Source organism: Dasypus novemcinctus, chromosome 21 (assembly GCF_030445035.2).
Source record: "Dasypus novemcinctus isolate mDasNov1 chromosome 21, mDasNov1.1.hap2, whole genome shotgun sequence".
NCBI lineage: Eukaryota > Metazoa > Chordata > Mammalia > Cingulata > Dasypodidae > Dasypus > Dasypus novemcinctus.
Window position 1 is genome coordinate 80,311,373 of NC_080693.1, and position 20,770 is coordinate 80,332,142.

The following is a 20,770-nucleotide window of genomic DNA, read 5'->3' on the forward strand; positions in this document are numbered from 1 at the left end:
AGCGGCTGTGACCTTACCGTTCAATCACAAAATTAGAGCTGGAAAGCAGGATGAAACCCAACACCTCTGTCAACGAAGACACGTACACTTTTTCTTGTGTGTGCTAATTACAAATTTTATTAAGGGCTGTTGAAATTCACAGAGGAAAGAGGGATTTGTGGTTGGCTTAACCACTCCGCTGGCCAAGAAGAGCTGGCGGGTAATCGCGGTCTGACCATGACGCATGCTCTAGCTCCGGGCGTGGTACTCCCACCCCCACATGACATGTCTATACATGCTAAATGCATCTTGTTCAAGTAGGAACGAAACTCAAACCACAACAGTAAAAAAGTTGCAAAGTAATTACACACTCCAGAGGATACAAGGCATTTCATTGAATCCACAGGAGTTGGAAATAAGACGGTGTTTACAAAACAGTAGCCAGTAGCCTGAGTATTATGTGGAAGTTCACATATTTCCAACCTAATAATACTCCATTTATTTAACAGCTAACAGTATTGTAGCTAACAATTTTTATTTTGGTTCAGAATTCTTAAAATGACTCCCAGTTTTGCATGTTTCCCAAGACAACCAATAGTCCACTAATAGGCAAAAATAAAACCATTCTTGGAAAATAGGGCTGCACAGATCTGCAACAGCTAACATCTGATGACTCTAAAAGTTCCTTACAGGTGTCTATGTTTAACACAGGCCATAGGAATAGGTACTGGAAATGTTTTAAAGTTTGAATAGCTAAAAGCAAAACCCCATCATCAATATTTTAAATTGAAAAGTTATTTCAAATAGTTATTTACATTGTGACTTGGCCTAATCCTCCAAGAATGGTGTAGTAAACAATTAGCTGAGATAATCATCCTGCATTATTCCGTGAAAATGATCAAAACCTTTATCTGAGAAGAATCAATAAAAGACTCTGGGTCTCAGATAAAAGAACCAATTTCCTGGCACTGCTCCTCTTCCAACTGCAGTAGCAGCTACTGCTTGAATACATCCCAACACCCCAGGCATTCCCTCAAAACATAATTCCCAGAGAAATCTAGAATCATGAATTTGGAGAGTTGTATTTCTTCAGCCAAAGTTGAACAAAATCCAAAAATTAAGATCTAAAATCCTTTAGGAACTATAAAGTGCCTCTAGATTTATGTAGCCTGAAATTACACAACAGTGTTTTCACAAAGCACAGGAACATAGTTAATGTTCCAATTTAAGGTAATGTTCTAAGGCTAAGCAGATACTTAGCAGTGTTATGTTCTATAGATAAGAACATTAAGGCCCCAAAGGTTTTTGGACCAATTGTGCTTTGAGGTCACTAGTTTCCAAACACTGAAATACACCTAGTATGTGTCTAGTAGAGCATAAAGTAGAGCTCCAAACCCTTGAGGAAAATCAGCCTTCCTCTGTTACAAATAGCAAAAACATCTCTATTGATCCTCAAATTTTCAACTCTGTATACTGTTCAGAAGACTTTTTAAAAAGGCTTATATGATTATTATCTAACAAAAGCTAATATAGAAAAACTTCATTAATTCTACTCAGTATTTGTCATTTTGGAGAAGACCAAGTTGAAATTTATCTTTGCATTTTTTGTGATAAAGGCTCACAAAAGAACGCAACTGAACCAAACGGCAAATCTACTTGATAGGAAGAGCAAACTGGATCTGCCACTTAAATGAACATACAGCCAACAACTATGTACCCAGCACTGCCAAGAACTTGTGAGATGACAGAAGCTCACATTTACTGCTCCAACTGTATTAGAGCTGAGTTATAGTTACTGTTTTCAGCAGGTCTCAGTCCTTTTGTGTTTGTAGTGTCACCTAAACCTAGTAAGCCTGTATTGTTAAATTCTTCATAATTTAATGTTTAATTATGTGGCATGCCCTTTCTCTCTTAATAGTACAAATTAATGAAGTTTTACTATGTCTTTGTTCTTTTATTACACTGAATAAAGTTCAAGATAAAAGTTCCAATCTTAACAAAAGCGGTATCAAACAATGGGTTTTTATTTTTATTTATTTATTTAGATACCCAGGGATTGAACCCAGCACTTCATATGTGATATGCCGGCACTTAACCACTTGAGCTACACTGGCTCCTAGATTTAGTTTTTGAATAAAACTCCAGGTGCTGGATTGAAGGTGACTCCTTTGTCTGGAACCTCTTCAAACCTTCAGAAAGCATGCCAATATAGTTGATGTTCCAGTTTAAGATAATGTTCTGAAGATAAGCTGCTATTTAGCAATGCTATGTTCTGTAGATAAGATTCTGCTAAGATCCTAGATCTATGCAGCTGGATTAGATTGGGTTTCATCTCCAATACCCTTAGATCCTTCCCACAGAAATTCACCTGCAAATAAGGTACTTAAATGCTACTTTTGAAATAATTCTACATTTAACAGGTCAGTATTAAACACTTTGTTATTTCCCAGAATCTGAACTTCTGTCAAGGTGTACCCAAATGAGAGTGTTAACACAGAATGCTTTCTCCTTCATTCTTAACATAATCATCAATTAGTTTTCCTGGAGGAAAGATCAATGCTTGTTCTAACATACAGTATTTCTGTTGTAAAGTCTCATTTCCAGCACACTAGGGGAGAGTATGTCAAGTCCTAAGATGAGAGTGATACGATACTCGAAGAATTACATTTCTACTGAGTTATACTATATTGTCAAGACTGATTCAAGAACAACTGGTTTCACAAGGAAGATTATCACTGATACAGTAAAAAAAACAACAAATCAAGTGACTATTATTGTTTTACATTGATATTAAGGAAAAAATTCAATAAGAGATACATTTAAACTTTAGATATCAAATGATTGTGCAAATTAGATTTTAACTGAAAGGACAATTTAGCAATTCAGATAAAGCTCCTAGAAACACACTGAAAACAACTCCAGATATACAATAATAAGAAACAGATTGTTGAAACCTCCATTTATCTTTTAGCCATAGTTTCCATAGTTTCAATGATTATATTTTCTGAACCAAAACTCTTTGAACACATGGTTAAAATATTTCTGTGCTACTTCTGACCAGAATGCTTTTTTTAAAAATGCCAAATACTGTAACCTCCAAGCATTTTAAAGGCTCATGCCGAGATAACAGAGTATTTGAAATTTGGATTTTCACCCCAAGTCCAGGTAATAGGGTCACCAAAGTTATGTCAGTACCATAGGTGAGTGTTCCCTATAGCTATTCTAAGGTGGCGCTGTGATTTTTTTCCCCTCTTCCCTCTGTAGCATATTTTTCAAAAGAGGGAGAGTGAAAGAAGGAGAGGAGAGGGCACAAAGACCACTGATTGAGGGCCCATCAATTGACAAAAGTCCTGTGTAGAGACTACTTTGCTACCTACTCCTTCTCAAGGAGATGGAGTGCTTTGGACTGAAATTTAGGGATCCCTCAAAGGAAGATAAATTCCTAATTACACAACACAATGGTCCTGTAGTCGACTTGTGCTGAGGAAGTTCCTATGTTGGAAAATGATACTACGAATAGTTAGAAAGGAGCAGTACATTGGCAAATGAAGGCAAGCAGGCAGAAAATTTTTCTAGCACAAGCTCACAACACTGAGCCTTCTGACTTGTTTCTTTCCTCCAGTCCCACTTCTTCAGTCCTGCTTTTTAGCCAGGACCCAGGGTAGGAGTGCTATATATACCACATGAGCAGAAAAGCCTAGAAGAGCATTATCCCATTTTAAAAATACATTTGTTTAAAAACTTATATATCCAGTGATTAACTACTTTGTAGTTAAATTCGGCTAATTATCAAAAGTTATGGCCCACTGAGATCAGCAGCATTACAAAGAGAAGTCATACTGCATTTCTTAAAGCTTTTTCTGAATGCTTAATGGGTCTCTTTCAGTATTAATTACATGTGAAACACATCCATTTTTCATTTAATCTCGAAATCTATTCATTTTTTTTCTTCATTTATAAAAAGAGGAAAGAGGTCAATTTATCATCGGCTCTATTGCTGTACAAATTCGATAAAGATTCCACGCCAGAGGTTTGTGTCTAGTATGAAGAAAGTTGTGCATTTTGCATCTGGAACAGATTAAATTCATCATGATGACACTTCATAGCTTGGACTGCAGTGGCTTCAGGTACTTGTAATAAGATTCATGGACCTGGAGAGAAGGGAAAAGGAAGAAATTACTGGTAACAAGAGGTCGCAAATTAAAACAGCATATTTTTAATCAGATTACCTGGATCTTATTTGGATCCTGATTCAAAGAAATCATAAAAAAAGAGAGACAGGGTCAACTGGGGAAGTCTGGACATTGATTGGGTATGAAAACAGTATTATAGTTATATGCCTAAAAACAGTCCTTTTAGAGATACGTACTATGATAGTTTTAGATAAAATGTTATGAGTCTTAAATTGTTATTTCAAAATAATCCCTGGAGGGCAGAGGTAGGGGGTACAGATGAAAAGCAAATGGCTGTTAAGTTATTTAAGCTCAACAAAAGGCATGTACATGGAGGTAGGTATACTATAGTATCCTACTTTTGCATATGTTGGAGATTTTTCATTTAGTTATTAAATATTCAAGGGAAGTAAAAACCAGCTTACTGCAGGGATGACCTAGTTCCCTTCCATACTTGTTGCTTAAATAAAGTCAGAGAGTGGCCTCAAGTACTTTTAAACCTTCTGCAGATGAATCACTTTCTGGAGGTCCTTCCTCCTTAATATTTAAATAAAGACTTTAATAAGGTGAGACATCACTGACTTTTACCTCTGTTTTATTCAGTGGGGATTTCTTGGCCCACTCAAACAAGTTTTCATAGACATTGCCATCATAGCGGCCCAGTACAGAGCCAAGTGCCACATCCTGAAAGTCAAATGCATCAACCAAAGCAACAGCATCGGGACGAATGACGGTCAGTAACTCCTTTACGCGCTGGTTTACTTGGGTGATATGAGACTCTGTCATGATGCCTCCCTGTAAGAAGCAAACAAACAATATAGATATACATATCCACACATATATATATGCATGAATACCACACATAATTAATAAAGAGATCACAATTACTTTTCTACAACAAAAAATCAGCCCTTAAACTTAGAAATTGCTGACCTGAAGAAAATCCCCTGCCTTCTGACTGATTCCATACAGAGAATACAGGAGACATAAATTCCTTAAGACAGCTTGGATGGATTCATCTTGAATTGTGTGGAGTTTTTCTGAAAAGAGTTTAACTACCACATAGTGGCAATGTGCCTGGAAAAAAGAAAAGAGTGTGATCGTCTTACAAAAAAATTCGAAACACAAAGAGAATGAGAGAGAGAACTATCACTGACCTCACTCGCTTGAACAAGGTCAACAGAAGTTAGGTTCCATGCTACTTCCTTGCTTTTTCTGTGAAGCACTTCAGTTTGAAGGTTTTTTGCAGCAATTTCTACCAACCTATTAAGAAATAAAGGAAAATCTGAGTTCTGAGGAAATTATCAATAATACAACTTTCTCTGTCCACCAGGCCTCCAGCTCCAGAGGTCCACAGAGCCCCCTAATCTAGCGCTGAAGGGTGAGCTCACCTGGCTGCTCGGAGTTTATATGCTTCCACCAGGCTGTCGGGGCTGTTGATGTCCACCACAGTAGGCCATACTGCTACCTGTTGCGGCTGGATGCGCTGGCTGGGTAGGTCATTCAAGTAGGAAACCATGCCACACACCAACTTTCCTGAGTGTACCTGGTCATAGCTTTTCATCAGGAACCTAAAACAGCAGTACACAGGCTTTTAATAATTATGCTTCTTGTGAAATAGAAATAAAACTAACTTTTGACATGACTTTTCAGCCATATGATGGGAATTTCATACTCTTCAGCTGACCCCAAGATAAAAACAGTGGGTCAGGATGGAAGGCAAAACTATGTCTTCCAAAAACAAACACAATGTGAAGAGAAAACATGGGAGTAGGAAGTCGTGAGAAGGATTCAAACCTTTTCCTAATGGAAAGGAGAAATCACAAATTAGATCCTCACCTGGCCGTCTGCAGCATCATGACAGTGTTTTCACCCTCGAAGGTGCAGGTTGGGGTGAACGTGACGTAAATGCGTGGAAGGCCACTGCAGTGGGAATAGCCATGTCCACCACAAGCCATCCGGCAGGCTTCGATGCCAGCATTGGTTGTCCAGGTGGTGAATGCCTTAAGCCCAGCAGTGAGGGCATGAAGCTAAAGGGAGACACGCAAAACCTGTCAGAACACCTGTGGTGCTGACAGTCTGAGCTCCAGTGAGGAAACACTAATCCTCACCTAGCAGCAGCTAGTCACTTTTTAAATCATCACTAAACTGGAGAAGCATGGCTGGTTCATCAGTCTAAATGAGTAACTTTTCATGGTCCTTTCTGAGCTATTCTACTTGTCAGTAAAGTTACCACTTAAGCTTCTTGAATGACAAATGATCAACATGATGCCACACTTCTGAAACAAAGATAAAACCACATTTCGCCATAGCTAAATCCATTTTCAACCAGAAAACATTTTGCACCTCTTAAGAATATGTGGATTCTTTGCAGGAAGCCCTAACATTTGTTTGCTGTGGACATTATCCAACGGGTACTATGAAACAAAAGAGTGCCCAGAAATAAATGAGGCCAAACACGTACCTCAGGCAGTTCACTCAGGTCCCCTTGGCCAATGCCTTCATTAATCCGATGATAGGTGTCCTTAATGTATGTGCCTACAAACTGGAAGGCATAGGCATTGGCCAGGAGTGGAAGGAGTTTATACTGCTGGGTCTGAAAATCCAAAATCTGTGGTTCTGGCTCACTAAAGTATACAGGAAAAGAAAAAAGTAAGCAAACATGCATATAGAACTTACCATGTGCCAGACTCTAGTCTAAGCATTTTTATGAATTAATTAATTTAATCCTCACAAAGACCCTGTGAGATAGCTATTATTATTATCCCCATTTACAGATAGGAAAATTGAGAGGTTAAGAACATGCCCAAGAAAACACAGCTAATAAGAGGCAGATCCTCAGTTTATATGTAGCTTTTGGCTCCAGAGATCATGCCCTTCACTACTCTCTTGTACTGCCTTGGAGGTGAGCAGAATTTTCTAGCTATGAAACTCATGTCTCTTAATCTTTCCAGTATGATTAAGGAAACTGTATCTTAGAACAAGATACAAAACCAAGATCATTTAATTAACTGCAGGAGGAAAGCAATATTTAAGTTATTCAGGAGACTTCCGGCAAGATGGTGGCTGAGTGAGCTTGCCTTGCCGTCTCTCCTGGGAAGAGGCAGCTGGGCACCGCTGGAGGTTCTCTGGGACCAGGCTTTTTCAGGATTTTTTCAGGGCAGGAAGTGTCTGGACATCGATTTGGTGGGAAGGTAACGGAAAGGACTGGTCTATAAGATATAATTTGGGACTTTTCAGGAGGGGGAGGCAAGATGGCGGCTGAGTGAACTTCCCGGTTACTAGCTCCTGGGGGGAATCGGCTGGGAGGCGTCGGAGACTCTTTGGGACCGGCTGTTTCGGGATTTTTCCTGGTCCGGAGGTGTCTGGACATCGATTTGGAGGGAAGGTAACAGAGAGGATCCATCTGAGAAATATACACGGAGATCCCAGCTACGTGTGGAGGACTCCCTCCTTGGGTAGGTGGAGCCGAGGCAGCTAGCACCGCAGCGGGTGGCGGGCGGGAGAGCCGAGCCGCGCTGTGCCGCGGCGGGCGAAGGAGACAAGCCCAGCCGAGCCTAGCCGTGCCGCGGCGGGCGGCGGGCGGGAGAGCCGAGCCGCGCTGCGCCGCGGCGGCGGGCGGTGGGCGGGGAAGCCGAGTCCGGCCGAGCCCGGCTGAGCCGCGGCGGGCAGGGGGGCCGAGCCCAGCCACGCTGTGCCGGGCGGCGGGCGGGAAAGCCGAGCCCAGCCGAGCCGTGGCGGGCGGCGGGCGGGGGACCGGAGCCCAGCTGAGCCCAGCCGAGCCTGGCGGCGGGGTTTCTGTTCTTTGTTTTTTTTATTTTTTATTTTTTATTTTTTATTTTTTTTTATTTTTTATTTTTTGTTGTTGTTGTTGTTCTTGTTGTTCTTTTTTTTTTTTTTTCAATCCTCTCTTTCTTGTCCCCAATATTCTTCTTTTTTTTTTTTTTTTTTTTTTTTAAGATTTATTTATTTATTTTCCCCCCTCCCCTGGTTGTCTGTTCTTGGTGTCTATTTGCTGCGTCTTGTTTCTTTGTCTGCTTCTGTTGTCGTCAGCGGCACGGGAAGTATGGGCGGCGCCATTCCTGGGCAGGCTGCTCTTTCTTTTCACGCTGGGCGGCTTTCCTCACGGGCGCACTCCTTGCACGTGGGGCTCCCCCACGCGGGGGACACCCTTGCGTGGCACGGCACTCCTTGCGCGCATCAGCGCTGCGCATGGCCAGCTCCACATGGGTCAAGGAGGCCCGGGGTTTGAACCGCGGACCTCCCATATGGTAGACGGACGCCCTAACCACTGGGCCAAAGTCCGTTTCCCCTCCCAATATTCTTCTTATACTATTTTACCTTAACAATACAATAGGTCCTACAGGAAATACCTCACATTTGCTGGGTTTCCTCACCCTCCACTGCCTCATTTCTCTGTGAATAGATTTAGCCTATCTACACTATCCCCTTTCCCCTACAACTTGATATCCTCCACCATCTGCTATCTCTCCTATATTCCATCTCCCTTTCTTTGATCCACAAAGTGCCTAACTCTTAATTTCTAATACCTTTGTTTAGTTTTCCATCTGGTATTCGTCCCTGAAACTATTACCTTTCTTTTCTCTTTCCCTCTCTCACGAAAACAATAGCCTCTTAGTATGTACCACATTCCTCCCATATTCAGTCATCTACCTCATTATAGGTACTTTCCTACTACTATAACTCTACACAATTTACATGATCTAACCTCCATCCTCCCAGAACTCATATTGTTGCTTTGTAAACATATATCACCAATACTACTTCACACTTTTAACTTCCTTACACAATTGACTTTCCCCAGCACTAATACTTTCCTTTAAAGTGAGCTTAACTAGCAATAAGAAATTGGAATAAGAAGAACAAAGTGACAAAGAGAAGATATAACACTTACGCAAAAACAACAGCTAATTAATCTCCAAGACTAGACAAAGAAGCTAAGGAACTGATTAAACCCGTCAAGAAAAAATGTTGACAAGACAGCAACAAAAATCTACAAACCAAACCAGTAATCAGGAAAACATGGCTGAATCCAATCAACAAACTGAAAATCAGGAAGGGGGGCAGGACTTCGCACAAGCAATGAAAGATCTCAGAACATTTATCACCGACAAATTTGATGAAGTAATGAAAGAGGTTAACAGCGTGAAGACAACACTTGGAGGGGAAATTGCAGACATGCGCAAAAAAATAACAGATATGATGGAAATGAACACCACAATTCAAGAAATCAAAAATACACTTGCAGCAAATATCAGCAGACTAGAAGAGGCAGAGCAGAGAATTAGTGATGTGGAAGACAGTGCATTGGAAATCAAACAGATAGTAGAAGTGGTCAAAAAAAAGGTAGAAAAAATCCAGTAGGACTTAGGGACCTGAATGATAACGCAAAACGCTCAAACATACGTATTATAGGCATTCCAGAAGGAGAAGAGAAGGGAAAGGGGTCAGAAGGAGTGTTGCAGGAAATAATGAATGAAAACTTCCCAAATCTACTGAAAGAGACAGATGTACATATCCAAGAAGCACAGCGCACTCCACTGGTCATAAACCCCAACAGGCCCACCCCAAGACATATACTTGTCAAATTATCCAATGCTCAAGACAAAGAAAAAATTCTAAAAGCAGCAAGAGAAAAGAAAACCATCACATACAAGGGAAACTCCATAAGATTAAGTGCTGATTTCTCATCTGAAACGATGGAGGCAAGAAGGCAGTGGTATGATATAGTCAAGGTACTAAAGGAAAAAAATCTCCTACCAAGAATACTCTATCCAGCTAAACTAGCATTCAAAAATGATGGAGAGTTCAAAATATTCACAGATAAACAGAAACTGAAAGAGTATATCAACAAGAAACCTCCCCTTCAAGAAATTCTTAAGGGAATTCTGCAGGAAGAAAGGAAAAAACAGGACAGTCAGAGATGGAGGAGAGTGTAAAAGCAACAAGAAAGACAAAAATAGAAGGGGAAAATAAAATAATACAAACAAAATATAACAAACACAAATCCAACCAAAATATGGCTACCATAAATAACTCTCTAAACGTAATAACACTGAATGTCAACGGATTAAACTCACCTATCAAAAGATTCAGACTGGGACAATGGATAAGGAAATACGACCCATCTATATGCTGCCTACAAGAGACACACCTTAGACCCAGAGACTCATGGAGGTTGAAAGTGAATGGCTGGAAAACAATCATACAAGCAAACAACAACCAAAAAAAGGCAGGAGTAGCTATATTAATATCAGACAAAATAGACTTTAAATGCGAAACAATTGTGAGAGACAAAGAAGGATACTATATTTTAGTGAAAGGGACAATCTGTCAAGAAGATCGAACAATCATAAATATTTATGCTCCTAACAAGGGCGCCTCTAAATATGTGAGGCAAACGCTGGAAAAACTAAGTGAAAGAATAGGTGCATCTACAATTATAGTGGGGGATTTTAATACACCACTATCAACTCTGGACAGAACATCTCAAAAGAGAATCACTAAAGAAACAAAACATTTGAACAGTATATTAGAAGAGCTGGATCTAATAGACATATATAGATCATTACACCCAAACACAGCAGGATATACATTTTTCTCAAGCGCACATGGAACATTCTCCAAGATTGACCATATGCTAGGCCACAAAGAAAGGCTTAATGAATTCAGAAAGATCGAAATCATACAAAACAATATCTCTGACCACAGTGGAGTCAAGCTGGAAATTTGCAAGGGACAGAGACCCAGACTTCACACGACAATTTGGAAATTAAACAGCACACTCTTAGAAAAACAGTGGGTCAAAGAGGAAATCTCAAAAGAAATCAATGACTACCTTGAAACAAATGATAATGATAACACAACATACCAAAATTTATGGGATGCAGCAAAAGCGGTACTGAGAGGGAAATTTGTAGCCATAAATTCATATATCAAAAAAGAAGAAAGAGCAGAAATTGAAGAATTAACTGCACATTTGAAGGAATTAGAAAAACAACAACAAAGTAACCCAACAGGAAGAAGAAGGAAGGAAATAACAAAGATAAGAGCAGAACTGAATGAAATAGAAAATAAGAAAGCACTTGAAAAAATAAACAAGACCAAGAGCTGGTTTTTTGAGAAGATCAACAAAATTGACAAACCTTTAGCGAGACTAACAAAGAAAAAAAGAGAAAAGATGCAAATACACAAAATAAGAAATGAGAAAGGTGATATCACCACTGACCCCACAGAAATAAAGACTATCATAAGAGGATACTTTGAAAAAGTATATTCCAACAAAAATGACAATTTAGAGGAAATGGACAAATTCCTCGAAATACATAAGCAGCCCATACTGACGAAAGAAGAAATTGATGATCTTAACAAACCAATCACAAGCAAAGAGATAGAATCAGTCATTAAAAATCTCCCAACTAAGAAGAGCCCAGGGCCAGACGGCTTCACAGGTGAATTCTACAAAACATTCCGGAAAGAACTAACACCAATCCTGTTGAAACTATTCCAAAAAATCGAAACAGAAGGAACACTGCCTAATTCCTTCTATGATGCCAACATTACCCTAGTACCAAAGCCAAACAAAGACACCACAAGAAAGGAAAATTACAGACCAATTTCTCTAATGAACCTAGACGCAAAAATACTTAACAAAATACTTGCTAATCGTATTCAACAACACATTAAACGAATTATACACCATGACCAAGTGGGATTTATCCCAGGTATGCAAGGATGGTTCAACATAAGAAAATCAATCAATGTAATACACCATATAAACAAATTGAGAGAAAAAAACCACATGATTATATCTATAGATGCAGAAAAGGCATTTGACAAAATACAGCACCCCTTCCTGATAAAAACACTCCAAAAGATCGGAATACAAGGAAACTTTTTGAACATGATAAAGAGTATATATGAAAAACCTAAAGCCAACATTGTTTACAATGGCGAAGTCCTGAAATCCTTCCCTCTAAAATCAGGAACAAGACAAGGATGCCCATTGTCTCCGCTCCTATTTAACATTGTCTTGGAAGTACTGGCTCAAGCACTGAGACAAGAACCAGATATAAAAGGCATTCAAATTGGAAGGGAAGAAGTCAAAATTTCATTATTTGCAGATGACATGATCCTATATATAGAAAACCCTGAGAGATCTTCAACAAAGCTCCTAGAACTCATAAATGAGTTTAGCAAAGTCGCAGGTTATAAGATCAATGCGCAAAAATCAGTAGCATTTCTATACACCAATAATGAGCAAGATCAGGAGGAAATCAAGAAACAAATACCATTCACAATAGTAAATAAAAAAATCAAATACTTAGGAATAAATTTAACTAAAGAGGTAAAAAACTTATACATCGAGAACTATACAAGATTGTTCAAGGAAATCAAAGAAGACCTAAATAAATGGAAGAATATTCCCTGTTCATGGATAGGAAGACTGAATATTATTAAGATGTCTATCCTACCAAAACTGATCTACACATTCAATGCAATCCCAATAAAAATCAACACAGCCTTCTTTAAGGAACTAGAAAAACTAACTATGAAATTTATTTGGAATAAAAAGAGGCCCCGAATAGCCAAAGACATATTGAAAAAGAAAAACGAAATAGGAGGAATCACACTTCCTGACTTCAAAACATACTACAAAGCTACAGTAGTGAAAACAGCATGGTACTGGCATAAGGAGAGACACACAGACCAATGGAATTGAATTGAAAGTTCAGATATAGAACCTCATGTATATAGCCATATAATATTCGATAAAGCCACCAAACCCTCTCAACTGGGAGAGAATGGCCTATTCAACAAATGGTGCCTGGAGAACTGGATAGCCATATGTAGAAGAATGAAAGAGGATTACCATCTCACACCTTATACAAAGATCAACTCTAGATGGATCAAAGACCTAAATATAAGAGCCAAGACCATAAAGACTTAGAAAGTAGTGTAGGGAAACATCTACAGGACCTTGTAATAGGAAATGGCTTCATGAATATCACACCAAAAGCACGAGCAGCAAAAGAACAAATAGATAAATGGGACTACCTCAAAATTAAAGCCTTCTGCACCTCAAAGGAGTTTGTCAAGAAAGTAAAAAGGGAACCCACACAATGGGAGAAAATATTTGGCAACCATATATCTGATAAGAGACTTATTGGGAAACGGACTTTGGCCCAGTGGTTAGAGCGTCCGTCTACCATATGGGAGGTCCGCGGTTCAAACCCCGGGCCTCCTTGACCCGTGTGGAGCTGGCCCATGCGCAGCGCTGATGCGCGCAAGGAGTGCCGTGCCACGCAAGGGTTTCCCCCGCGTGGGGGAGCCCCACGCGCAAGGAGTGTGCCCGTGAGGAAAGCCGCCCAGCGTGAAAAGAACGAGCAGCCTGCCCAGGAATGGCGCCGCCCACACTTCCCGTGCCGCTGACGACAACAGAAGCGGACAAAGAAACAAGACGCAGCAAATAGACACCAAGAACAGACAACCAGGGGAGGGGGGGAAATTAAATAAAAAATAAATAAATCTTTAAAAAAAAAAAAAAAAAAAAAAGAGACTTATAACTTGCATATATAAAGAACTCATATATCTCGAAAACAAAAAGATAAACAACCCATTTAAAAAATGGGAAAAAGATTTAAACAGACACTTCTCCAAAGAAGAAATACAAATGGCTAAAAAGCACATGAAAAAATGCTCCAAATCCCTAGCTATCAGGGAAATGCAAATCAAAACTACAATGAGATACCATCTTACTCCCATAAGATTGGCAGCCATGAAAAAAACAGTAGAATACAAATGCTGGAGAGGATGTGAAGAAAGGGGAACACTCATCCATTGCTGGTGGGAATGCAGAAGGATCCAACCATTCTGGAGGACAGTTTGGCGGTTTCTCAAAAAATTATCCATAGATTTGCCATATGACCCAGCAATACCACTGCTGGGTATATACCCATCAGATCTGAAAACAAGGACACAAACCGATATATGTACACCAATGTTCATAGCAGCATTGTTCACCATCGCCAAAAGTTGGAATCAATCCAAAAGTCCATCAACAGATGAGTGGATCAATAAAATGTGGTATATACACACAATGGAATACTACTCAGCTGTAAGAACCAATACACTACAATCGCACGTGATAACATGGATGAACCTTGAGAATCTTATGTTAAGTGAAGCAACCCAGGCATTGAAGGACAAATACTATATGACCTCAATGATATGAAATAAGTTAACTGCCTCAGAGAGCTAGAGTCTGGAAAAGTGGCTTACTGGAAATCGGGGGGTGGAGGAAGGATGTGAGTTAATGTCTGTAGGGGTGGAATCTGTGATGAGCTGGGGGTAAGTATGAGCACAAAGAAGGGACAAAATGGGGGCAAGGGGTTACCTTCGGGTGGGGTTTTCTGGGCTTGAGGGGGGCTGGGGATGGGAAGAGGGGTAATATGGTCCAAGAAATAGGTGGGAGGGAGGGGCAACATACAAACATGGGAGAGTGCCAGAAGTTCGATGAGAACTAAATGTTGAGTAAAACGTATCAAAGTATAAATAGGAGGGTCACCTGGTTAGGACGCTCAGGGGGTATGGTCTGATGCGGGACGGACTCCGGAGGGAATAGCTGAAGGCTCATTTTGCCAAGGTGGGTTCTACCATTGGGTGGGGTGGACCCATATCCTGGGGAAGACTAATGCCGTCGAATAGAGAGAACTGTATCTCTCGTGAGAAAGGACGGCTCCCAGGGCATTAGATTGGCAGGCGTTGTGGGCCCTAAGGGGAGGGGAAAATGGACGTGCAATGGATAGAACAAAGGTAAATAAGGGGGCAAAAGAGGAGTTATGTGAGAGTACACGAGGATGAATATAAAACAGCTAATATTACACCAAAAACATATAGGGGACGACAGACTAATAATGAAAACCATAAGACAAAACATAAGATAACTAAAAAATTTAGAAAACTGTACAACCTAAAGTATGGACCACATAGTAAGCACAAATGTTACCTTGTTTGAAAACTATAGTTTCGGAATCTGTACATCAGTTTCAGGAAATATGATATGAATAAGTTAAAAGATTATTGCTGAGGAAGGGAAAAGGTTTTATGGTGGATCTGGGGAAATACTGTATATTGTATATATGAATTTTGGTGATCTAAGACTCTTCTGAAGCTGACATTATGTTGGGATTCACTTTACGGGAAGTTTTGGATCACAGAGTGGTTCAACAATGGCAGCGGAGGAATACTGATATGGGATGTTATTGACAGGATATATATGGTTGACAGGGAGTTATACGGGGCATATGCCCAGGGTATATGGTAATGTCTATATATACTCATAGTGGAAACAATTAAAAACAACAGCTGGGGGGGTACTGGGCTCCTGGCCGGGGGGTCACTGTTGTGGGCCCTGGGAGAGCAGCGGCAATCCTCCAGGTGCAACGGCAAGAACCAGGAAGGAAGGAGGGCCCAACAGTGGGCTCTTGATACTAATGGCTACACTTTTGAGCCTATGCACCTGCAATAAGAACAAGGCCTAGAGTAGCATTGTGCCTGGGGGTTTCCTCCTGACAGCCTTCATGTTACTCAAATGTGGCCACTCTCACAGCAAACTCAGCGTGTAGATGTGATGCATTCCCCCAGCGTGGGACACGACACCCGGGGATGAGCCTCCCTGGCACCGAGGGATCACTACCACATACCAGCTGAAGAAGCAACTAGAAAATGACCTTGAATTAAAGATTCAATGCGGAACAGCAGAATATACCTGTCTACATATAATAACATGACTTTGGGAAGTGGTTTGACCTAATGTAAGGGGGAAATGGAAAGGAGAAATGAGATTATAAGGCTGTGAGTCTCTAAAAAAGAGTCTGGAGGTTGTCAGAAGGAATACCCCTATGTACAACTGAACAGAGTCTAAGAGACAGATAAGGTAGCTACAACCCCAGGTATTGGTTCTTTTGAGGGATAAAGAGACCCACGGGTTCTATGGTCATGGCAGAAGGGGTTCACTGCCATGACAGATGGCCCTTCTTTGGAGCTGGTGTTTCTGCGTGATGGAAATGGACTCAGAGGGGATCTCTTTTCACAAGACTTGCATGCTACTTTATTGGAATTGTAGTTGGTGCTGAGTTTAAGATATATGTAGGGGATTTGAATCTCTGGACTGATAATATGACACCCAGGCCCAGAGCCTCAACAGACTTCAGCTCCTACACTTTGACTTATTGGACTTACTCCACTCAGCTAACATGGAGTTGAAGAAGGTCAACCACCACAACATGGAGCCTAGAGTGTCTACAACTAGAAGCGGGAAGAGTGCATCCAGCACCCATGTGGAATCTAAGCCCTCACTTGACATAGGTGTGCAATGGACACAACCAATCCAATGTCCACAGAGGAAATGTGAAATGGGTGTGGGAACGGTAGCCATGGGGGCTGCTGGGTGTGGGGAACGGGAGGAAGAGATGAGATGTGGAGGCGTTTTCGGGACGTGGAGTTGTCCTGGATAGTGCTTCACGGACAATTACGGGACACTGTAGATCCCCCCAGGGCCCACTGGATGGAACGTGAGAGAGTCTGGGCTATGATGTGGACCATTGACTATGGGGTGCAGTGATGCTCAGAGATGAACTTACCAGGTGCAATGGATGTATCACGATGATGGGAGAGAGTGTTGCTGTGGGGGGAGTGGGGGGCGGGGGCGGTGGGGTTGAATGGGACCTCATATATTTTTTTTAATGTAATTAAAAAAAAATAATAATAATAATAAAAAAAAAAGAAGAACACATAGTGAATGGACACAGAGATCAGACAGTGATCACAAAACAATGAGGTGGAGAGAAATAAATAAATCTTTTTAAAAAGTTAAAAAAAAAAAAAAAAGTTATTCAGTCACTAGATGGCTGAATTAACTACATTTTTACCATAATTTTGGAGAAGGCCAAATACATAGTTGAATATTTTGAAGTGTAAGTCCTGCTCCCATCAACTTCTTTCAGTGTAAACAGACTGGCAGAGTCACTCCCATGTGAAAGGCAACAGTAGGAATTAACTATTGCCATGAACACAGAAGGGAATTAAGTTTAATGCCACTTACACTGTACTTAATTTATAGCTGGTAGTAATTAGAATTTTTATGCTGCCTTCAGTGTTGTGAGCATTTCACTTATAGATCTCAAATGATATTATTACTGTTCCTATTAGAAGGTTAAAAAAAATAAAGTGATCTTTCCACTTAAGGGAGTCTAGACATAAAGTGGCAGGCTCAGTACACTGCCAGTCCAGCTAATTTTGCATAGTCAATTTATCTTCTCTATACCACATTTGGGAATTTTGATTTTTGAAGGACGACAACCGTCACGTCTCCAGTACTCAACCCATCTCAGACCCCATCCTTACCCTGGTGTGATTTCAGACTGGTGCCTCACGGCGCTGTATCGGATGGCAATGGTGCATGCCTTAGACAAAGCTTGAGCAGCTTCTCCCACGAGGAAGGACCTGACAAACACCATAGTCCCATAGGTCAGCTTGTTACTTACAGGTTTCACATACGTGCCGTCAGGCTTGACCTGGAAGAAAACCATGGGACCACTGCATCCTTCTATTAGATCCAAGTGTCATTTAGGCCAGTGGTTCTCAAAGTGGTATCCCTGGAACAGCAGGAGGGGTGGGGCTGAGCCCTCCAGGTGAGTCTAATGCATGTGAAGAACATGCTCTTCACACCTGTCAACTGCTTCTGATTTTACTGTCATAATAAAAGAAACTTTGGAGGTAAAATATGTTACCTTCCAAAAAAAGAGACCCTTCGAATCCCGTGGTTATCAACAACCACTGAAACCCCTATGCCTGACATCTTTGCTCCTATTTTGTCTAAATATACCTGGGCATACTTCATCAGCATGTTTTCTCTGGGAATACGATAGTTGTCCATCTTCAGGTAGCCATTATCCATCTCATCATAACCAAATTTGGGGCCAATGTCTCCAACGGTAATACCTACCAGAGATCAAAGGAAAGTCACAGGATGTTTGTGCTCTGGAATTCCTGGCTTCCCCACTCTTTAGTTGTACAATACACTTTTTGCAGAAGAAAGTGGTAAGAGTTTAATTTTTAATCATAATATCAGATGAATAATTTGTACCTGGCAAAGGCTTATGGGTCCCTATTTCACGAATTGGTACAATGAAGGCATGTAATCCATGAGATTTCCCCTTAGTGATGAGTTGGGCAAGAACTATTGCATGATTTGAAGTCTTTCCAACTGCAACATCAAAGAGAACAAGAGAGGTGAGCAAGCATTCTTTTATTTGCTTTACTTATGTCTTATTTATTTATTTATTTATAAACAGAAAATTTTAGTAATTTTAGTATAACCACAGGAACATTAATTTAAATTATTTCCCTTTTCTGTCTTAAGGCTGCTTTGTCCATCTGAAACAGTAGCCACATGTGGCTACTTAAATTTAAATTAGTCATAATAAAATAGATGAATAAAATATTCAATTCCCCAGTCAACTAACCACGTTTTGAGTGCTTACTCGCTTCTTGTGGCTATTGTCTACTGTACTGAACGTCAAAGAGAGAATATTTCTATTATTGCAGAATGTTCTACAGCATAGTGCTGCATGAAAAGAAGTTTTTGGTTAGTATATCCAAAAGTGTTTACCTTTTTTAAATGTACTGTCACATCTCAAATAGCATAATTAAAAAGGGGGTAAAATACTTGAATAGACATTTCTCCAAAGAAGATATACTAATGGCTATATCAACTTGATATTGTTTATGAATTCCAAAAATAGATATTGGATTATGTTTGTAAACTTGTCTGTTCCTCTGGGCATATTAGATTATATTGGATTCAGAGGTTTCACTTTTACTTGATTAAATAATGATTAAGGTGTTGATTGGGCCACATCAGTAGGATGTTGATTCCCCGCCCCCTTGGTAGGCAAGGACTTAGAAAAACTGCACCACAGAGAAGGGAGGTTGGAGTTTTAATGCTGGAGCCCCAGAAAATAAATACACAAAGAAGCAGATATGTGAGGAAAGAGAGAAGGCTCCACTAGATATGGCAGAGGCCACAGGAAGAGGGAATAGCAGTTCGCCTGATAGTTTACAGCTGGCCTTGTAGAAAGCAGAGCAGCTGAGCTGAGAGAAACGAGTCCTGGGAGAGAGAGGAGACTTTATCCCAGCCTGCAGCTGATACTGGAAGAAGCTGGGGCCACGGAGGCTTAAGAGGAAGAGGAAGGCTGAAGACTTGCAGATCGGTGGCAATCTTGCTCCAACATGTGGCAAGACTTTGTGAGGGAAGTAACTTAAGCTTATGGCCTGGTAACTGTAAGCTTTTACCCCTTATAATAAACACCCTTTTATAAAAGCCAACAGATTTATGGTATTTAGCATCAGCACCCCTTTGGCTGACTAATACAATGGCCAATAATACATGAACTGATGTTCAATATCAAATGATTTGCATTTCCCTAATGATACCATTTTCATAGCCACTATAATGGCTACTACTGAAAAAAAAAAGGAAAGTAAGTGTTGGGAGGGGATGGGGAGGAAAAGGAACACTCTTTCATTGTTGATGGGAATGTGAAATGGTGCAGCAGCTGTGGAAGACAGTTTGGCAGATCCTCAGAAAGTTAAGTATAGAATTACCATGTGACCCAGCAATCCCACTTCTAGATATATACACAAAAGAACTGAAAACAGGAACTTGACACATATGTACACAACGATGTTCATAATGGTATTGTTCACAGTTGCCAAAAGATGGAAGTGACCCAAGTGTTATTCAATAGATGAATGGATAAACAAAACATGGTATATACATACATTGGAATATTATTCAGCTGTAAAAAGGAGTAAAGTTCTGATACATGTGACAATGAGGATAAACCCTGAAAACATCATGTTGAGTGAAATAAGCCAGACACAAAAGGATAAATACTGTATGATCTCACTTAAATAATTAGAACATGAAAATCTATAGTCAGAAACTAGAATACAAATGGCCAGGGCTGGGCTGGAGATGGGAAATGGGGAAATCCCAAGACAATAATTCAAAATGGAAGTAAGAAGATACTTAAATACTTTGTGATTTATTATAAATCAAAGCAATTTATAATAAAAACTTGAAAACAATTTAAATACTTGACTATGCAGAAATGACTAACCCAATAGTGGAATACTAAATTCTAAGTTATTTTAAATGATGGGAAGGCAAACTATGCTAACACATGGAACTGTTTAAAGAAAAAATAAGAAATGCAGAACAAATATCAAATCTGTACTTTACAAAATGTACAAATTCATATAGCATAAATCACAAGAATATTGAAATAGTTAATATTTTCATATAATACAAATGCTACATTCTAAACACAATCTTACACTAAAGTTTCAAAACATCCAGAAAATGCTGAAAAATTTACTTACGTCCACCAGGCCACCACTTAATAGAAGTTACAGTAGGACTGTTGAGAATGAACTCCTGGGTTTTAGGGTCATAAGTGGCTGTGGTTTCTAAGCCTCGAAGATGAGTCCCTAAGCAAACAAATTGCATTTACTTTAGATAGAATATGAAG

At 40.0% G+C, this 20,770-nt stretch overlaps 1 protein-coding gene across 3 annotated transcripts in view; it reads right to left on the reverse strand.

Annotated features, from left to right (window-relative positions):
- Positions 1-88: 88 nt before the first annotated feature.
- ACOX1 (acyl-CoA oxidase 1) overlaps positions 89-20,770 on the reverse strand; it is a 36,161-nt gene continuing 15,479 nt past the window's right edge. For all 3 annotated transcript variants that reach the window (XM_058284759.2, XM_058284760.2, XM_071210814.1), the window contains 11 exons: positions 20,622-20,729; positions 18,322-18,441; positions 18,061-18,176; positions 17,580-17,749; positions 6,616-6,778; positions 5,991-6,181; positions 5,543-5,722; positions 5,309-5,414; positions 5,085-5,228; positions 4,740-4,946; positions 89-4,130 (listed from right to left, as the gene is read on the reverse strand). In XM_058284759.2, coding sequence (XP_058140742.1) covers positions 4,080-4,130; positions 4,740-4,946; positions 5,085-5,228; positions 5,309-5,414; positions 5,543-5,722; positions 5,991-6,181; positions 6,616-6,778; positions 17,580-17,749; positions 18,061-18,176; positions 18,322-18,441; positions 20,622-20,729 — 1,556 coding nt within the window. In that variant the 3' untranslated portion in view covers positions 89-4,079. The remainder of the gene's footprint in view (positions 4,131-4,739; positions 4,947-5,084; positions 5,229-5,308; positions 5,415-5,542; positions 5,723-5,990; positions 6,182-6,615; positions 6,779-17,579; positions 17,750-18,060; positions 18,177-18,321; positions 18,442-20,621; positions 20,730-20,770) is intronic.